The sequence below is a fragment of the Nothoprocta perdicaria genome, unplaced genomic scaffold (assembly GCF_003342845.1).
Source record: "Nothoprocta perdicaria isolate Ctin4 unplaced genomic scaffold, notPer1 scaffold_15, whole genome shotgun sequence".
Taxonomy (NCBI): domain Eukaryota; kingdom Metazoa; phylum Chordata; class Aves; order Tinamiformes; family Tinamidae; genus Nothoprocta; species Nothoprocta perdicaria.
Window position 1 is genome coordinate 51010 of NW_020454649.1, and position 14607 is coordinate 65616.

At 43.5% G+C, this 14607-nt stretch overlaps 1 protein-coding gene across 1 annotated transcript in view; it reads right to left on the reverse strand.

The window, feature by feature from the left end:
• Nucleotides 1-13797, reverse strand: part of EXT2 (exostosin glycosyltransferase 2) — a 61294-nt gene extending 47497 nt beyond the window's left edge. The window contains exons 1-6 of the mRNA XM_026034671.1: nucleotides 13242-13797; nucleotides 12981-13070; nucleotides 7237-7353; nucleotides 3961-4156; nucleotides 991-1130; nucleotides 65-158 (exon numbers count right to left, since the gene is read on the reverse strand). Of these exons, the coding sequence (XP_025890456.1) occupies nucleotides 65-158; nucleotides 991-1130; nucleotides 3961-4156; nucleotides 7237-7353; nucleotides 12981-13070; nucleotides 13242-13777 (1173 nt within the window). The 5' untranslated portion in view covers nucleotides 13778-13797. The remainder of the gene's footprint in view (nucleotides 1-64; nucleotides 159-990; nucleotides 1131-3960; nucleotides 4157-7236; nucleotides 7354-12980; nucleotides 13071-13241) is intronic.
• Nucleotides 13798-14607: the final 810 nt, after the last annotated feature.

Here is a 14607-nt window from a genome sequence, read left to right on the forward strand (position 1 = left end):
TTTACAAACTCACATCCTAAACATGGAAAAAGGAAAAGGATTTAACTCTAGAACTTTATTTTACCTGTCTTTGCATCTCTTCAATTTGTCTCTGAGGAACACTTTGCAGAATGCTGTACATTTCAGGCATCTTTTCTTCTGGGATGACAACAGAGGCTCTGCAAATGAAAAAAAAAGTAGTAAGATAAGTTAAATAAAATTTTGCATTGGCTCTTTTTAAACTAGATTCTTGTCCTAATCTATTAAGACACACCAGGAAGATTTTAGAAGAAAGAAACTGTCTCCTCTATGTAGATTACTCTGCTGCAGTGGAATTCCTTTACCACTCCAGCCAGTTTGCCTATGGGCAATGCCACAACTCTGCGGACTGATCTATAAACACAACAAATACAGAACAAACCTAAACACAGAACTCCTGAACTCTAATCCCAGGGCTGCCACTGAGTTGTTATGATGTTATGTCTTTTGGAGTGAACAAACAGTAATAGCATATGCAATGCTATACATACAAACTGATTTATATATGTATTATTCTAAGATCATACACAGACTGGRCATTGTGCATGCATGCAAAAATCCCCTCAACTGTAACAGTACGTTCATCTATAAAACAAACACACTCTTCAGTCTTAGAACACATGAATGGCAAGACAATATAGTGAATTTAAGCATTTAAGTGAAGCAATATTTGGCATATACCTTTCTTAGGGGAACCCGAATGTGGGTCATCCATCACTGAACGCAGGCAAAAGACAAAGTGGCACTTCTATTTTATGAAAGCTACCCTAGGCTACAAGGTAACCAAATGTTCATCTTTGCCTGCTTGGATTTCCTCTCATATTCTCAAACAAGGAGAGCATCCATCCCAGTCCATTTTATTCACTGCAACCCCCACTAGACCTGCCTCATTACCCMGATCTCACTCATATCACCGAATGCAACGGAGGCTTCTTATGCACATGTTGGAGGGACAGGAGTTCGGGTACAGACCTCTTCCAATCCAAAACTTCAGAGAAAGGCAAGATATAGGAATCAGCAAGGATGACCGGGACGCAGCCAGCTTGAAGAACGTCACTCAGCACGGSCTGTCCCAGGCGGGCTCCGCGCAGGACGACGCAGAACGTGGCTTCCTGGCACCAAAGGGCACCCAGCACAGAAGGCAAAAAGAAGGCAGGGTCAAAGTTGCAGGATTACGTGGTCCTGCTTTTCTCCTCATAAAAAACAGGCCAGAAGGTAAACGGATTTTTCTTCCATGTTACCAACATACTCTAACTTGGCAGCAAATTCAAATTAATTACATAGCTTCATGGGTTACTGAGTCAATATAATAAGATTCGTAACTTTGGATTTTTAATTGAGAAAATTCATGGGGAAAAGTAAATCAAATATTCTGAAATTTTGGCATAACTAGGTGAGCAACAATCAACATGAGCTTAACAAAAAACAATCCATATCAAGTCAATCCATTTTGTTTTCCATTATATGACAATTGGGCTCTATGAACAGTAGAGAAGTAATAGATTTCATAACTTYAAAAGGCCTTGGACATCATCTCAAATAACATTCCTGCAAGCAAATTAAAAATCATGGGCTAGATAAAACGCTCATTGGGAGATACATAAATTATAATTACAGGACTCTAAATATAAAACAGTTAGTAGTGACTCACAGGCAAAAATAAGTGATGGATCAAACAGTGTTCCAAAGGATCTGTCCAGACACAGCACTATCAAGGGTGTCCTCTGATTAGCTGCATAGCAGAATTAAGGCAGTACTTACTAATTTTGATGGTATCAACAATTCTGGAGGATGATTAGCGAGTGTAATGGGCAACAGAGAATTTGAAATTATAGGGAGACACTGACTAAAAATACAGCTATATAAGGTTCAACATTTAGATAAAAATAACCATCTGCACAAACACAAAGCAAAGCAATCTCTCTACTTTTGCTGAAAAAAAAACATTTTGCAGAAAAGGACAGGAAAAGAAAGGAAATTCATAATTCAGCAGTGTAGTCTCACTGCAAAGAAAATAAGCAACTCCATCCAAAGTTGGCATTAGAATGTAAAAGAGAAACACAAACTAGGTGACCAAAGTTATGCTTCACTCTGCTGAAAAATGAAAAAWGGTCAGGATGTCAGAGCAGTGTGTTTGGTCTTCACAATGTACTTCAAGAAGAATAAAACGTACTTGAACTGTGAACTTCAAGAAGCAAGTATAAAGACTCAAAACAAAACAAAAAATTATTTTCTACAATGAAAGACTGAATGCAAGAGTTTGCCTGCTAGAAAGTCTGGAAAGGATGAACTGTGATCGTGGTCCTCAGGCTTCCCTCCTTCCCCAAAGCACAAAAGGAAAAAAAAAAAAAAAAAAAAAGAAAGAAAACACAGCAGGGGAATGGAGGGAGAGGAGAGAATGAACACACGTTTTAACCATTCACCCAGGGGATCACAGGGCAGCAGGTGGAAGAGACCCTGGTAAGGTCTGGGAGAGGGAAAAATAMGCAGCCCAGATGTGGACACACATGCTCATCTGCCCAGATAAGCATTTTTCCTGTCTAGACAAAGGTTACTATAAATACATCTCCTCACATCACTACTGTTATCAGCCAGACATTCCAAAGGGAGACGCAGGGCTCTGCAAAGGAAAGTATTTTAACAATCTCGGCATGTGCCAGCTCTTCTCCGAGTTATATTATACACTGAGATAGAGATATAGATCCCCTTACTAGCTATCCTTGAGCAGTCCAGTCTGCATTTAAAGAAAGAAAACTTATTTTTTTTTCTTTTGGCTGAAACTTTAGAACCGAGGGTGACCCCTTCCTCCCTYTCCTCCTCCTCCTCATGGAATTTTTGACGTATTTCCTCCAAAACATAACAGGAGGAGTGGAAAGTTTGCCTTTCCTAGGCAYGTTTGCTATTTTATCATCATTTGCTGAAGTTCAAAGACTGATTACGTGCTGGTGGCCGCAGAGAGAGCACAGTGGTCTATGCCATAACTCTCTCGACCATGGTGCACGCCAAAGCACCTCTCTGCTCGGGAACTGCCAAGACACAGGGGCCTGAGAACATTAGCTAGTTTCATCTCCACTGACACATCAAAAGGCCTCTGGAAGTTGGGCCAAGGCCACCAAACACATTTCACCTAGAGGTTTTCATAGCTGCATGCTGACAAGTCCTCTGGTCTAGTCTGTTGTATCCATGCAGGATATTTTGTAGGGTTTTGTAGGGTAACCAGTAAGCTGCATGCAAAAAACAACTTGACCAATTTTCATTAAATAGAGGATTAGAGGATTCTAATTAATTCCAATTTAATCCATTAAATAGAGGACTAGAGGATTCTCTTTTTCCCAAATAAGTTTACACATAAGTTCTTAAAAGTTTATTTTATTTTTCCCTCTGATTGACAAAGCTGCCAAGCTCTCTTCCAAACTTCATCTAATGAGATCTGGATTGCCAGAAATGAGAAATCAATTCCAAAATCACTCCAGCTGAAGGTCAATTTGCCAGTTATTCTGGASAGTGTAATTCTAATGGTTGTGCAAAATTTTCAAAAGAGTTCACTTGACCACCAACATTTCTTCCTCCTGTTTCCATCAGATTCAACGGCACATTCATGTCATCTTCTAAGTTTACACGACATGATGTTGACATGCTGTTTAAACTATCATGACCAGCCTCATGAAATTGAGCAATAATTTCGAACTGCAGCTGAATACATATATTTGGCTCCAAAATTCTCATCCCTTGTACAAACGAGCAGAATTTGCATATATTATCCAAGCTAACATAATAAACCACGTGCTAAAAAAAATACACCCAGCAAGTTAACTGAAACGCAAGGAAGTGCCCTTGTATTTGGGCACTACACACGCTCATGCTAATGTACTAAACAGGAACTGCTCCGTAGTTAAAAGAGTCTCCAAAGGGAAGAGCAGCTTGCAGGAGAGGCGGCCTTACCTGCAGCACCTGAGGATAATCGAAGACTTGGTTCTTGTGACAGCGTTTGCGAATGGCAGGGACCCCATCCGAGAGGTTGGTGCATTTGTCCAGGATCAAMACGGACTCCCCGTTCTCGGCCTGAAGAGCCTCCAGCTCGGCGCGGTACTCGGGGTGCAGAGCCATTTGGGAAGACAAGAGGAAATACCTGCGAGGGCTGAAACACCAGGGCCACTGTCACCACGGGGCCGCCCGTGCACCCCCCTTCCCCCTGCCAAAGCAGCATCACATTAACCAAAGGTGGACACGGGCCAAGCCCACTTCCACAGGCCAGGATGTAAGTGGGAATGATGCAGTAAAATGAAGCTTTGGATGCAAGTGGTTCAGCATTAGCTGCAACTTGTACTAAGTTAATACTTACTATCCTACAATAAGCACTTGCATTTCAAGCTGCTCTGTAAACTGAAGCAACGTTCATTTGGCTACATATTAAAGCAGCTCCCCATGGATGCCAGGATTGCTCATTCTTCTATTGCATGCTCTTTTCTAATTACAAAGCAGTTAGGATATTGGATGCTGCTGCTAGACTCCCTTCCCAAATCCTTAATCAACAATTTCCRTTGGGAAAAGTGCTCAAGTGACAAATCAGTTGCCCTCTACCCTTTTTTACAGTCTTGACACAGTGATGGCAGGACAAGCTCCCCTTGCTGACCATGACTCATTTCTCTCCTGTCAGGACAAGGGCCACATTTCCCAGACAACATTGAAGGTTCATCAAAATATTTCAAAATGCTGATTTGCTTTGAARGTAAAGCACACAGTGATGGAGTCTCAGATTATATGTTCACAGCTTTAACAATGTTGTAATACAGTATGTTACACTCACTCACTTTGATTTTCCTTTTAAAGGGACGAGCTAAGCCAGACTGCTCTAGCATTCCCCATGCAAGGGAACCCATAGCGGGTGCTCGTCTTGACACTGCCAAAACGACACAAGAAATGGGGCCTTCACTTACCATTCCACTTCTCCTACATATGATACTATTTTTAATGCACAGCTCTGAAAACACAAACTTACCCATTATAAAGCGAGACCTTTCCTGCTGCTTTTCTCACCCTTTTACTTATTCTCATGCTGGTCTTGTTACTTGCTCTAATTAACAGCTGAGTTGCATAAAAAAATGCTTTCTTAAACATACTTTCTTTCCTAAGCTTCAAGTTACTACCAGCAGCTTTATAGAACACATAAGTCTAGCAGAGGTATATTAAAACCTTCTTAACTAAAAAGGACAGCAAATCAAAAACTTGCAGTTTAGCTCTGCAAGGTGGGGAGGAAGGAGGGAAGTTGCCTTAAGGAAAGGAAATACTGTTGCAGATGAGTGAAAATAAATGCCTGTGACCAGCTAGAAAACATGCAGGATCATTAAGGGATATGTTTAAAATCAAATTTTGCCTTTAAACAGTCATCACTCCGTGACTTCCAAACCTAGCGACCAAATCTTGCTATGAGAGAAACTGCAACACAGCTACCAGAAAATAGCCCCCTGTAACAGTGGAATGCAATCATTTACCCAGGCAAGCCTGAATCCCGAGTGTCCTTCCCTTACCTCACTTCCTTCATCAAACTGGGGTTGGGAATGTGTTTCCAATAATAACGCTAAGTGGCCACTAGATGGTACTCGGGAGACTACAGTCCAGCCCTCACTGAAGGCAATATTTGGAAATGTTTTGCCACTTACATGTTCTCAGGGGCATCCAGGCTCACACCCTTGGACCAGCTCCCAGGCCAGGGGTTCCCTATGAGGCCCACAGCCAGCTGCAGCACCAGGCTGGCTGCGTGGACACGGACCACGTCACTGCGCACTCCTCACATGCACGCTCTCCACAAAGATACATCAATCTGCACATGAGGAGGAACTTCTTCCTGTGAGGGTGACAGAGCCCCGGAACAGGCCGCCCAGGGAGGCTGTGGAGTCTCCTCCTCTGGAGACCGCTCTGCTCTGGCCCCACTGCAGCCTTTCCACCGCAGTCTGCTCCTTTAGTAACACACGTTTCCCACAAAACTTCGTTACCAGAAAGGAACTAAAGCTTCTGCTTTTKGAAACCTAATTCTCTGCAACAAACAAGTCTCCCCCTCCCCATTGCCTCAGTCCACTCATCTTTTTGACAGGGCCTTACTATGTTGTTATTTTTCTGTCAAATGTTTTCAGCTGCTAAAGAGGTTTATGAAATATTAGAAGAATTTGCTTTTTAAATTGATTAAAGCAGGTCTTCCAGACTTCCACCTACTTTTATTCGGAACAAATGAATGAATTGGAGAAACCACAGCTTTACAGGGTAAATCATTTTAACAGCTAAATACATGCTCTGTGATTTCCCATTTGGCTTGCTTTACTTCCAGCTACGGGGTTTATGTCTCCCTGCATTACTCTGGAAGATAAAATTCAGTATTCTAATCTCTGGAATCCAATAATCCAGTCAACTCTCATACTTGTTTTTCATGAGCTAACCACACTAAGCTCTGTAAGACTCATTCTGCAAGACCTTCTTCCTTCAGACTTCCATTAGCAGCTTCCCCTTGTACCTGTTCCAAATTTTCAACATCACTTTGAAAGGACCCCAGAACTACAGAAGCACTCAAAGTGATCTGGAAAAAAAATGCATCCATATGGCCCACAGAGCCCACATCCCCATTCCTCCTGCTTATGCTTTCCAAGTCTGCATTAGCTGACGCTACTTCAGGCAGTTGTGTTGTTCACGATGACCCCTTTACTCTTTTCAAAGTCACACTGGAGGTACAGTGTGCTTCTTTTATACTTGAAATAGCAATCTTTTGCCATTGCTTTTAAGCATTATAAAATTGTTTTTGCTTTATTGCTTTGCATTACTGCTCTGTTTTATTTGTCACTTAAATTTATACATATATATATATTCATGATTACTTTTTACTTATTTCCAGAGAGCTGGCAATAGATACTGATCTGGAACCAAATCTTATTCTAACGCTACTAGAAACCCTGGCATATCATTGTGTTCCACACTTCACTTTCTGGAGCAGGACAAACAGAGAATCACTAGGAAAAAACATAAATTCCCAGATAAATCAGCCTGGCAGATGAGCCAGATAGACAGAAGCACTGGAAAAAATCACATTTAATGGCAAGGCCTGGTGCACAAACGCAGTGCTTACCAAACTGCCCAACCTACCAACAACTTGGCAGCTAAACACACATCCAGCAGAACCCGTATTAAACACGGTACTGAATATCCTCTGCTGGATCACTGGAATTGCTTTACCCTGGTCCTCTTTCCGGCAGATCCACTTCCCCGGAGAGTGGGCTGTAGACGGGAATACTGACATCGTAGCCTTGCCGGTAAGTCCACGTGGAAAAGCCTCCACCAGCCAACAGAGCCCTGGAAAGCACAAAGAGAGAGCCTGTAAATAAAGCAGGTTGATCATCCCAAGCCCAGAGCACCATTTGCTCGTTACCATTGCCAGGGTATCAAAAGAACGAGTGCTCCAACAGACAGGTTCTYCTTCAGTTTTCCTTAGTGGTATTTTTCATGCAGCTCTTAGGGTTACTTGAGTTTTCCTATACTGGTTTAATACCAAATGGGAGCCAGTCACCAACAGAAAATTTAGGATTATATATAAGATGCTAAGGAAAGAGACGATTTTGCATAAAATAGGGAAGCAATATATTGCAGCCATTATGATTTTTGAAATCTTGAAAGTCCCAAGTCAATTCTAATTTAAATAATTACATTCCTAATTACATGTATTAATTAACATATTCCTCAACACTTGTCCTTCCTAAAACACCGGGTAGCATAGCTTGTGAAGAGCTGGAGACGAGCTTTGTTCCACGTATAAGTCCAATAATACTTTGGCAGCTTACAGTAACTCCGGACTTCTCAGGATGGAAACTTCTAAAGAATTATTTGCTATTGTACTTTCAAAGTAATCACACAAACTAGTGAAGTTATTTAATTTTTACACAGCAAAAAAAAGCTGCTATAAATGAAAACATGACAAGGACTCCATATGATCTGAAATTAATTTCCAAGGGTAGAGGCAGCTTGGGATGCTATGTGCTAGAAAGCATGGGAATAATCAAAGCTGGATAAATTAAGATATATTTCACCCTCCCAGTGGGATGGCCCGATTGTCTGTGGCTTTTCCTACATGGAGCAACCTTCTGCCACACAGAAAGAAAGAGCTGTAAGGAAGAGGCGAAAACAATGCGTGCAGAAGAAAACAATGCATCATTCACTGTGCCAGAAGGAAAAGCTCTGTTATTATCTCCCCTGCCAAATCAAGAGGCTTTGAAATCTGTGAATAGAGGACATCAGCTTTTCAGCCACCACCGCATCCCCAGGGACCAGGTGGTACAATGAACATACCATCCTGCTCCCCCAAAGCAGCTCAGATGCAGCTTTGCTCAGGGAGCTTTCTCGAGCAGCCTGCTGAACTGCCAGGCCTCTGCCACRGAGCAACGTGCTGTGCTATACTTCAAGTTGCCCTGGGGATGCCGGGTCTGCTAAAGTTACCATATAAAGTAATTTGCAGAAAAATATTTTTCCAATTGCCATTTCTCTCATTCTCGGGGGAAAGCAGCAGAAGACAAACACAGCCCTACGGCAGAAAGGATCCCGAGGAGCTGGACTTGTTGAAGCAGCTCCCATTGCAGCCAGAAGCCTCATTTCCCCAAGCAGTTCGTGAACTGAGCAGGCACTTATCTCTTGTTCTCAGTTATTCTAAAGTGAATCTTTCGTACAGTATTTGGAGAAGCAGTTTTTTCACAGCAGTTGTATCATCAGTTAGCATCGAGGACTCCATCTATCATTTTCCCCCTCTCAGAACAAGACATCCTGCTTGAACACCAGTATGTCCTGCCTCTTCTAATGCCCTTTGGGGGCTCCACAAGATACTTCATTTGTGGCTCTAGCTGTAGCACAGAGTGGCCCAGTATCCTGACAACAGGATCACACTTTGCTGTATGTGTGACTATGCCCAGMTGGTCAAGTAAGCAGCACTAAATGTCATTTAAGAAGCTCTTGGAAAATCTTAGAGGCAGAATTAGAGGWGCAAGTTCATGAAAACTACTAAAATCAAAGCAATTTGCCTGTCTTTATTACTCTTCACTCACAACACAAATGATTTGAAATGACAGAAATGACTTGAGAAGAGAGTGATAATAAACTGAATGCTGAGTGAGCACTTCCAAAGCAAGTGACTTGTTTGGATTCTTCTCCAGAGCTTCCTCTTCGGAGCCAACTCTGTGCTAGAGGTACAGTGGTGCTACAACCAGATCTTGTCCTCCTAGCTCCACGTCCCAAGCCACAGTCACATAAACTCAGATACAAGCAGGGAGGAAAAAAAAATGCCTTGGGCATTGCTGTTCTTGCACTTGAAAACTCTTTTCTTTTTTCAACCTCCTAATTTGGAAACTACAGCCAGACTGGTCTAATTGGATCCGGTGTAAACATGACGGCACCTCATCAGCCTTGAGAAAGCAGGTGTGTGTCACACAGCCTCCTACCCAAAAACCCCAGGGGAACCGACACCAGCTAAATAACTCCACTCGGATTTTCCTTGTATGGTGCAGGGAGGAACGGAGGCATTAACTCCCAAAGTCCTCAAGACAAATAAATTGCACTGAYCACAGAGGAGGGAACCTGTTCCCAACTTTTCGCCACCTCCCAGATATTGACGCTTTCTTCTTTCCAGGAGGACCCTAACTGGACTGTGCTCTAAAAGCTCCTGCCCAGCTGCCATCAYCACCAGTTTCAAAGCCTCACAAGTCAGTGGAACCCATTCCAGCAGCCAGAGAAGCTGAAGCAGGAAGACAGTTATTGGACCATATGTTTGAATGTATAGGTACAGAGTAGGTTAGCCAAAGAAATTCTTTCACTCTCAAATATTGCACTAAATAGAATGTCATCTATATCAGGGAGCTTATTTGCAAAGTATTACGACAGGATTTGCATGTGTTACGGCAGCTGGTACCAGCAACACAGCCTTCGTGCCAGCAAGGCAGACTTCCACCTCCAAAACCAGGGAACAGGCTGCTTGGACGCCGTCTTCTGGAAATTCGTTTTAAAAGATTTATAAGAAAACAACCAAAATGTAGTGAGATAGCCTAGCTAAAGACTTTTCCAGGTGCAAAACTGCTATACAATTGAATTGCCCTTTGTSCACAAGGTCTTAATTTACCTGGATTAATATTCTGCAATAAATCAATACAATATGATTCCATCATATCCAATAAACTTATAGCACTCTACTGCTCAACTAGGTATGGTATCTTATATGTGCTGAGTAAAGGCAGAACGCACTCCCTGTGCAAACTCCATAACTATCACCTGTGGTTTTCATCAGTGTTCCCACAAAACGCCACAAATCCAGTTGTTCTGGCGTTGTGTCGGGAGCCTGTGCCAGGTACCTCTGCTTGGGCTGCAGCTTCCCYGGGAACAGCTATCCTGCACACGCAGCCAGCTGCCTGCCCCGCAGCACGTGTGCACATTCCCAGGCTAGCACAGCACCTCCGCTCCGCTCGCTCTGTTAGGTGCAACCCAAGAGCTCCCGAGGTCTCCAGCAGCACATGGCCACCACACACCACAGCACCCAGGTCCTGCCAGGTCCTACCACAGGCTGCTGCACAGATCATGTCACCTGAGACCAGGTTTTTCCACTACACATAAAACAACCTGTCCGCTGCCTAAGAAAAGGAGTTCCCACACTTTTCCAGCTCCAAACCTCACTGCAGCCTCCCCTGCATCAGCACTGCACGCTCCCTTACACACAGCTGCACAGCAGGCCACCTCAGCAAAGGCACTGCCCCCAAATCTCACGTCTTCGGTCTCCAAAACAGTTAGTTTTTCAAAGGATTGGTGACTTTATGGCAGACCCCATACAAGGGAGAGAAAAAGAACATGTAGCCAAAGCAAAAGCAGAACTCCTCTTTTTATCCTCTATTTTTATAAATATAGTAGCATCACATGAAACTGTAACCTGACAGAGCTGAATTACATGAAGACTCCAGCACAGACAGTCCTATTAGCACAACGGAACTTTTACTAGTATGTCTCTCTTGGCTGAAGGGGTAATTTTATTGTCCATAAAATATAGTATTATGAGTAAAAGTACAGTTGTGCAAGCACCTTTAACCTAGCTTTTTGATAGGTGCTTTTGGCCAGGAGAAAAAAAGAAAAAAAAAAAAAAAAAAAGAATTTTGATTTGAATTACTCAGCTTTGCCTAGCAGAATAACAAGCACTTAGAACAAACACCTACTAAGTAATATATTTCCTGCACAGTTAGCCAAGATAAATAAGCGCAACTACAAGTGACATTTAACAACAACAACAAAATGTTCAATACAAGAATTCTACATTTAGTCAACAAATCCACTTCCATGGACATACATGCACAAACAACAATCCCAGAATAAGAGGATCCCGGTGCATTTCATAAAACAAAACACTATCAAATAAAAACTCATCTTAAGAAATACTTATACTTGGAACAAATACAGATACGGAGTAACAGATAAAACTGTCTGGTTACCTAAGAACAGTACTTGACTGCCATCTTCAGGCTACCCTGCATTATGGGCATAATAACATCACCCTAAAGCAGTGCTTGACAGGCAGTTGCACAATTACAAAATGTAAACTTACCCTTTGAGCGCATGCAGAGCAACTGAGTTGTGATTTAGCCCCCCAAGAAAATGTTTTAAATCATCTATGGTGCAAAGAAATCTAGATATACTCCATATACAATCATCTCAGCAAAAATCCATATCCTAGTGAAGATTTTGTTGACAAAACATTTGACAGAAGAAAATTCACCTTGATATTCAGAAGAGGCACTAGTTAAATAGGACTTCACTTGGAAGAACCAAACATATATGTGTTAATATGGCAGAATTGTATTTATTTAGCAACAGTTTTCAAACTAAATAAATTTATCTTGTTCTTATTTCAGCTTTCTTTCTAATACTCTRCTTTCCTTCTACAACAGCAAACTACTCCACAAGTGAAAAGTAAGCTCAGGATTCACAACACCTTTTATGTTCCTGGCAAATATTTTCAAAAAAACACTTCTTCAAGAAGAGACAAGAATAACTGTCAAACTATTAGTACASTGCAATTCTTAAATAACAGACTCACCAGAAAGACAAATGCCTTTAGCAGTGACCTTGAAGCAGTCTTCAAATTTATATCAGAAAATTAAAGCTAGGATTCATCTTTGGGCTTCCAAATTGCATTTAATGGGACTTCTGTACAGCCTTCGGATTTGGTAACAAGAAATGAGGGTCTAAACTTGAAATTTTCCATCCTTACAGCAAGTCTAACAGAGATCACACTCTTTCCAAAATTAAGAATGAGGCCAAACTGTCAGTTTCCAGGAATAAACACTTATTCTGAAGGAAAGAGGAACTGACTTTGTCCTTTTTTTCCCCTCCTTGAAAAGACAAAGTCTCACTTACAGAACTGCAAAACAGCAGGGGTTGGAAGGGACTTCTGGAGATCCTCTAGTGCAATCCCCCTGCTCAAGCAGGGTCTCCTGCAGCACATCGTCCAGAACCATGTCCAGGCATTTTTTTGAGTATCTCCAAAGACAGAGACCCCTCTGGGGGCAACCTGCTCCCCTGTTCAACCACTCTCACAATAAAGAAGTGTTTCCTTGTATTCAAGTGGAATTTCCTGTGTTCCAGTTTGTGCCACTGCCTCTCACCATGTCACCAGACACCACTGAGAAGAATTCTGCCCCATTTTCTTGACACTCTCCCATCAACACTTTATACACCCTGATAAGATCCCCCTGAGCCTTCTCTTCTTGAGGCTAAACAGTCCCAGTTCTCAGCCTCGACTCGTATGAGAGAAGCTCCGGTCCCYTAAAGACCTTTGTGGCTTTTCCAGTTTTGCAAAGGTTAAGGAGCGTGGCCTTTGTTATCAGCCACTCTTGTGAGTCTGCTGCTCCTTTAGTGGCATTTAAAACCAGACCCAATAAATGCCAGCACAGCAAAACACATACCTATCTCTAGGAACATCCAGCGCAGTGTTATAATCCGGTGTCCCCCCAGGCAGCATATTGAAGAGCAAGTGATTTGTGCCTCGATCCCACCTAGGGGAAAAGGAGGAATACGTGACCGTTAGAAAGGAGTGTTCTCTGGATGAAGCATAAACTCTCTCAAAGCCTAGCTGCGGCACTGACCCACGGTATATTCCCCTCCAGCGTTCACCCAAACTGCCTTACCGGAGCCCTTCAAGCACCCACACGGCCGTGTGCAAGTACCTGGAGAGCTGTGCCAAGGCCTGAGCCGTCTCCTTGACACGGAGCGTGTTCTGGTTGAGGACATCTATGGAGGGCACAAAAAGGCAGGCCCGGTTGACATCGTCGGTGTAGAACTCGCTGTCAGAGATGGCAGTCAGCAGCTCGTTGTACTCCCTGGAGATGGTGTTGCTGACCGGCGTCCCGTACTCATCCACGTACTTCTTCAGCGAGTAGATGTACACCTTGATCTTGTTCTTGGGGTTGAAGCCGCAGCGGTAGACGTCGAAGCAGGTGTGCATCCTGCAGCTGAGGTCTCCTCGCTCGGGAATGGGGCTGTCGGCAGGGAGCTTCACCACGGGCACGTCGTGGACGCTGCGTTTCTCCACAGTCCAGTCGCTGGACGACTCAATGGAGTGCGGCCAGAACTGGAACATGCCCGTAGCAATGAGGCCAAGCAGGACTATGGAGAAGAGGGTGATGTAGTAGATGCGATGCTTGGTTTTCATTCTCGGGATGAGGGCTGGACCCCGGCTGTTATATTTGGCTGACGCACACATAATGGAATCAATGATCTCTTGTTTCTACAAAAGAGAAAAATACAGGTTTAGGGGTAACTCCTAGAAGAGACACGTAGCCATCTCACACAGTGCAGGAACGTTCGGCTAACCCGCTCGAGGCAGGTTCTCCGCCTYGGCAGGACGCAGTAAAGTCTCTTCAGGTGCCCGTATTTCCCATGGGGATAATGATGCCAAGTGACCCGCCTGGTGGGAACACACATCACTTATCTCCTGGACATAATCATAACGCACAGCAGCTCGGGGCCTGGGGAGCCCCAAGGAGGGGACCCGGGGGCCCAAGTGCCACAGAATTCAGGTGCCTTCACAGGCCTTGCTCCGTCTGTGTCCAAATGATTCACTGTGAATAATAAAGAGGTAACCAATGCTYGACTCAGCTGTGAGCACAGAGAAACGACTCGGACACCCCATACGGGCCTTCTGAAGCAGCAGCACACACAGCGTAAGGCAACGTAAGACTACTGCCTTTCTCTGACATAAAGCGGCTTTCAGAACGCATTTTATAGGAGCCCAACCATATCCAACCAAAACAACCCCAAGTATTTGGACGTATTCGGACTATATACGAGTTGCCACTGCAGCCACGTAAGAAAATCATTTAAAGCAATAGCTCAGTGTAGAGTGAAAAGGACAACACAACATAAACCACCATAAACCCATCCCCAGAAATACTGGCGTTTTGGATTTATTTTTTTAGCCAATTTTTGCACAAACAGAACATAAGTGTTTCCGTCGCGGGCGTTTCCTCGCTGCGGGGCGGGAAGGCCCAGGGCGGCCCGCGCTCCGCGAGCTGGGGCGGGCGCGCGGCTTCC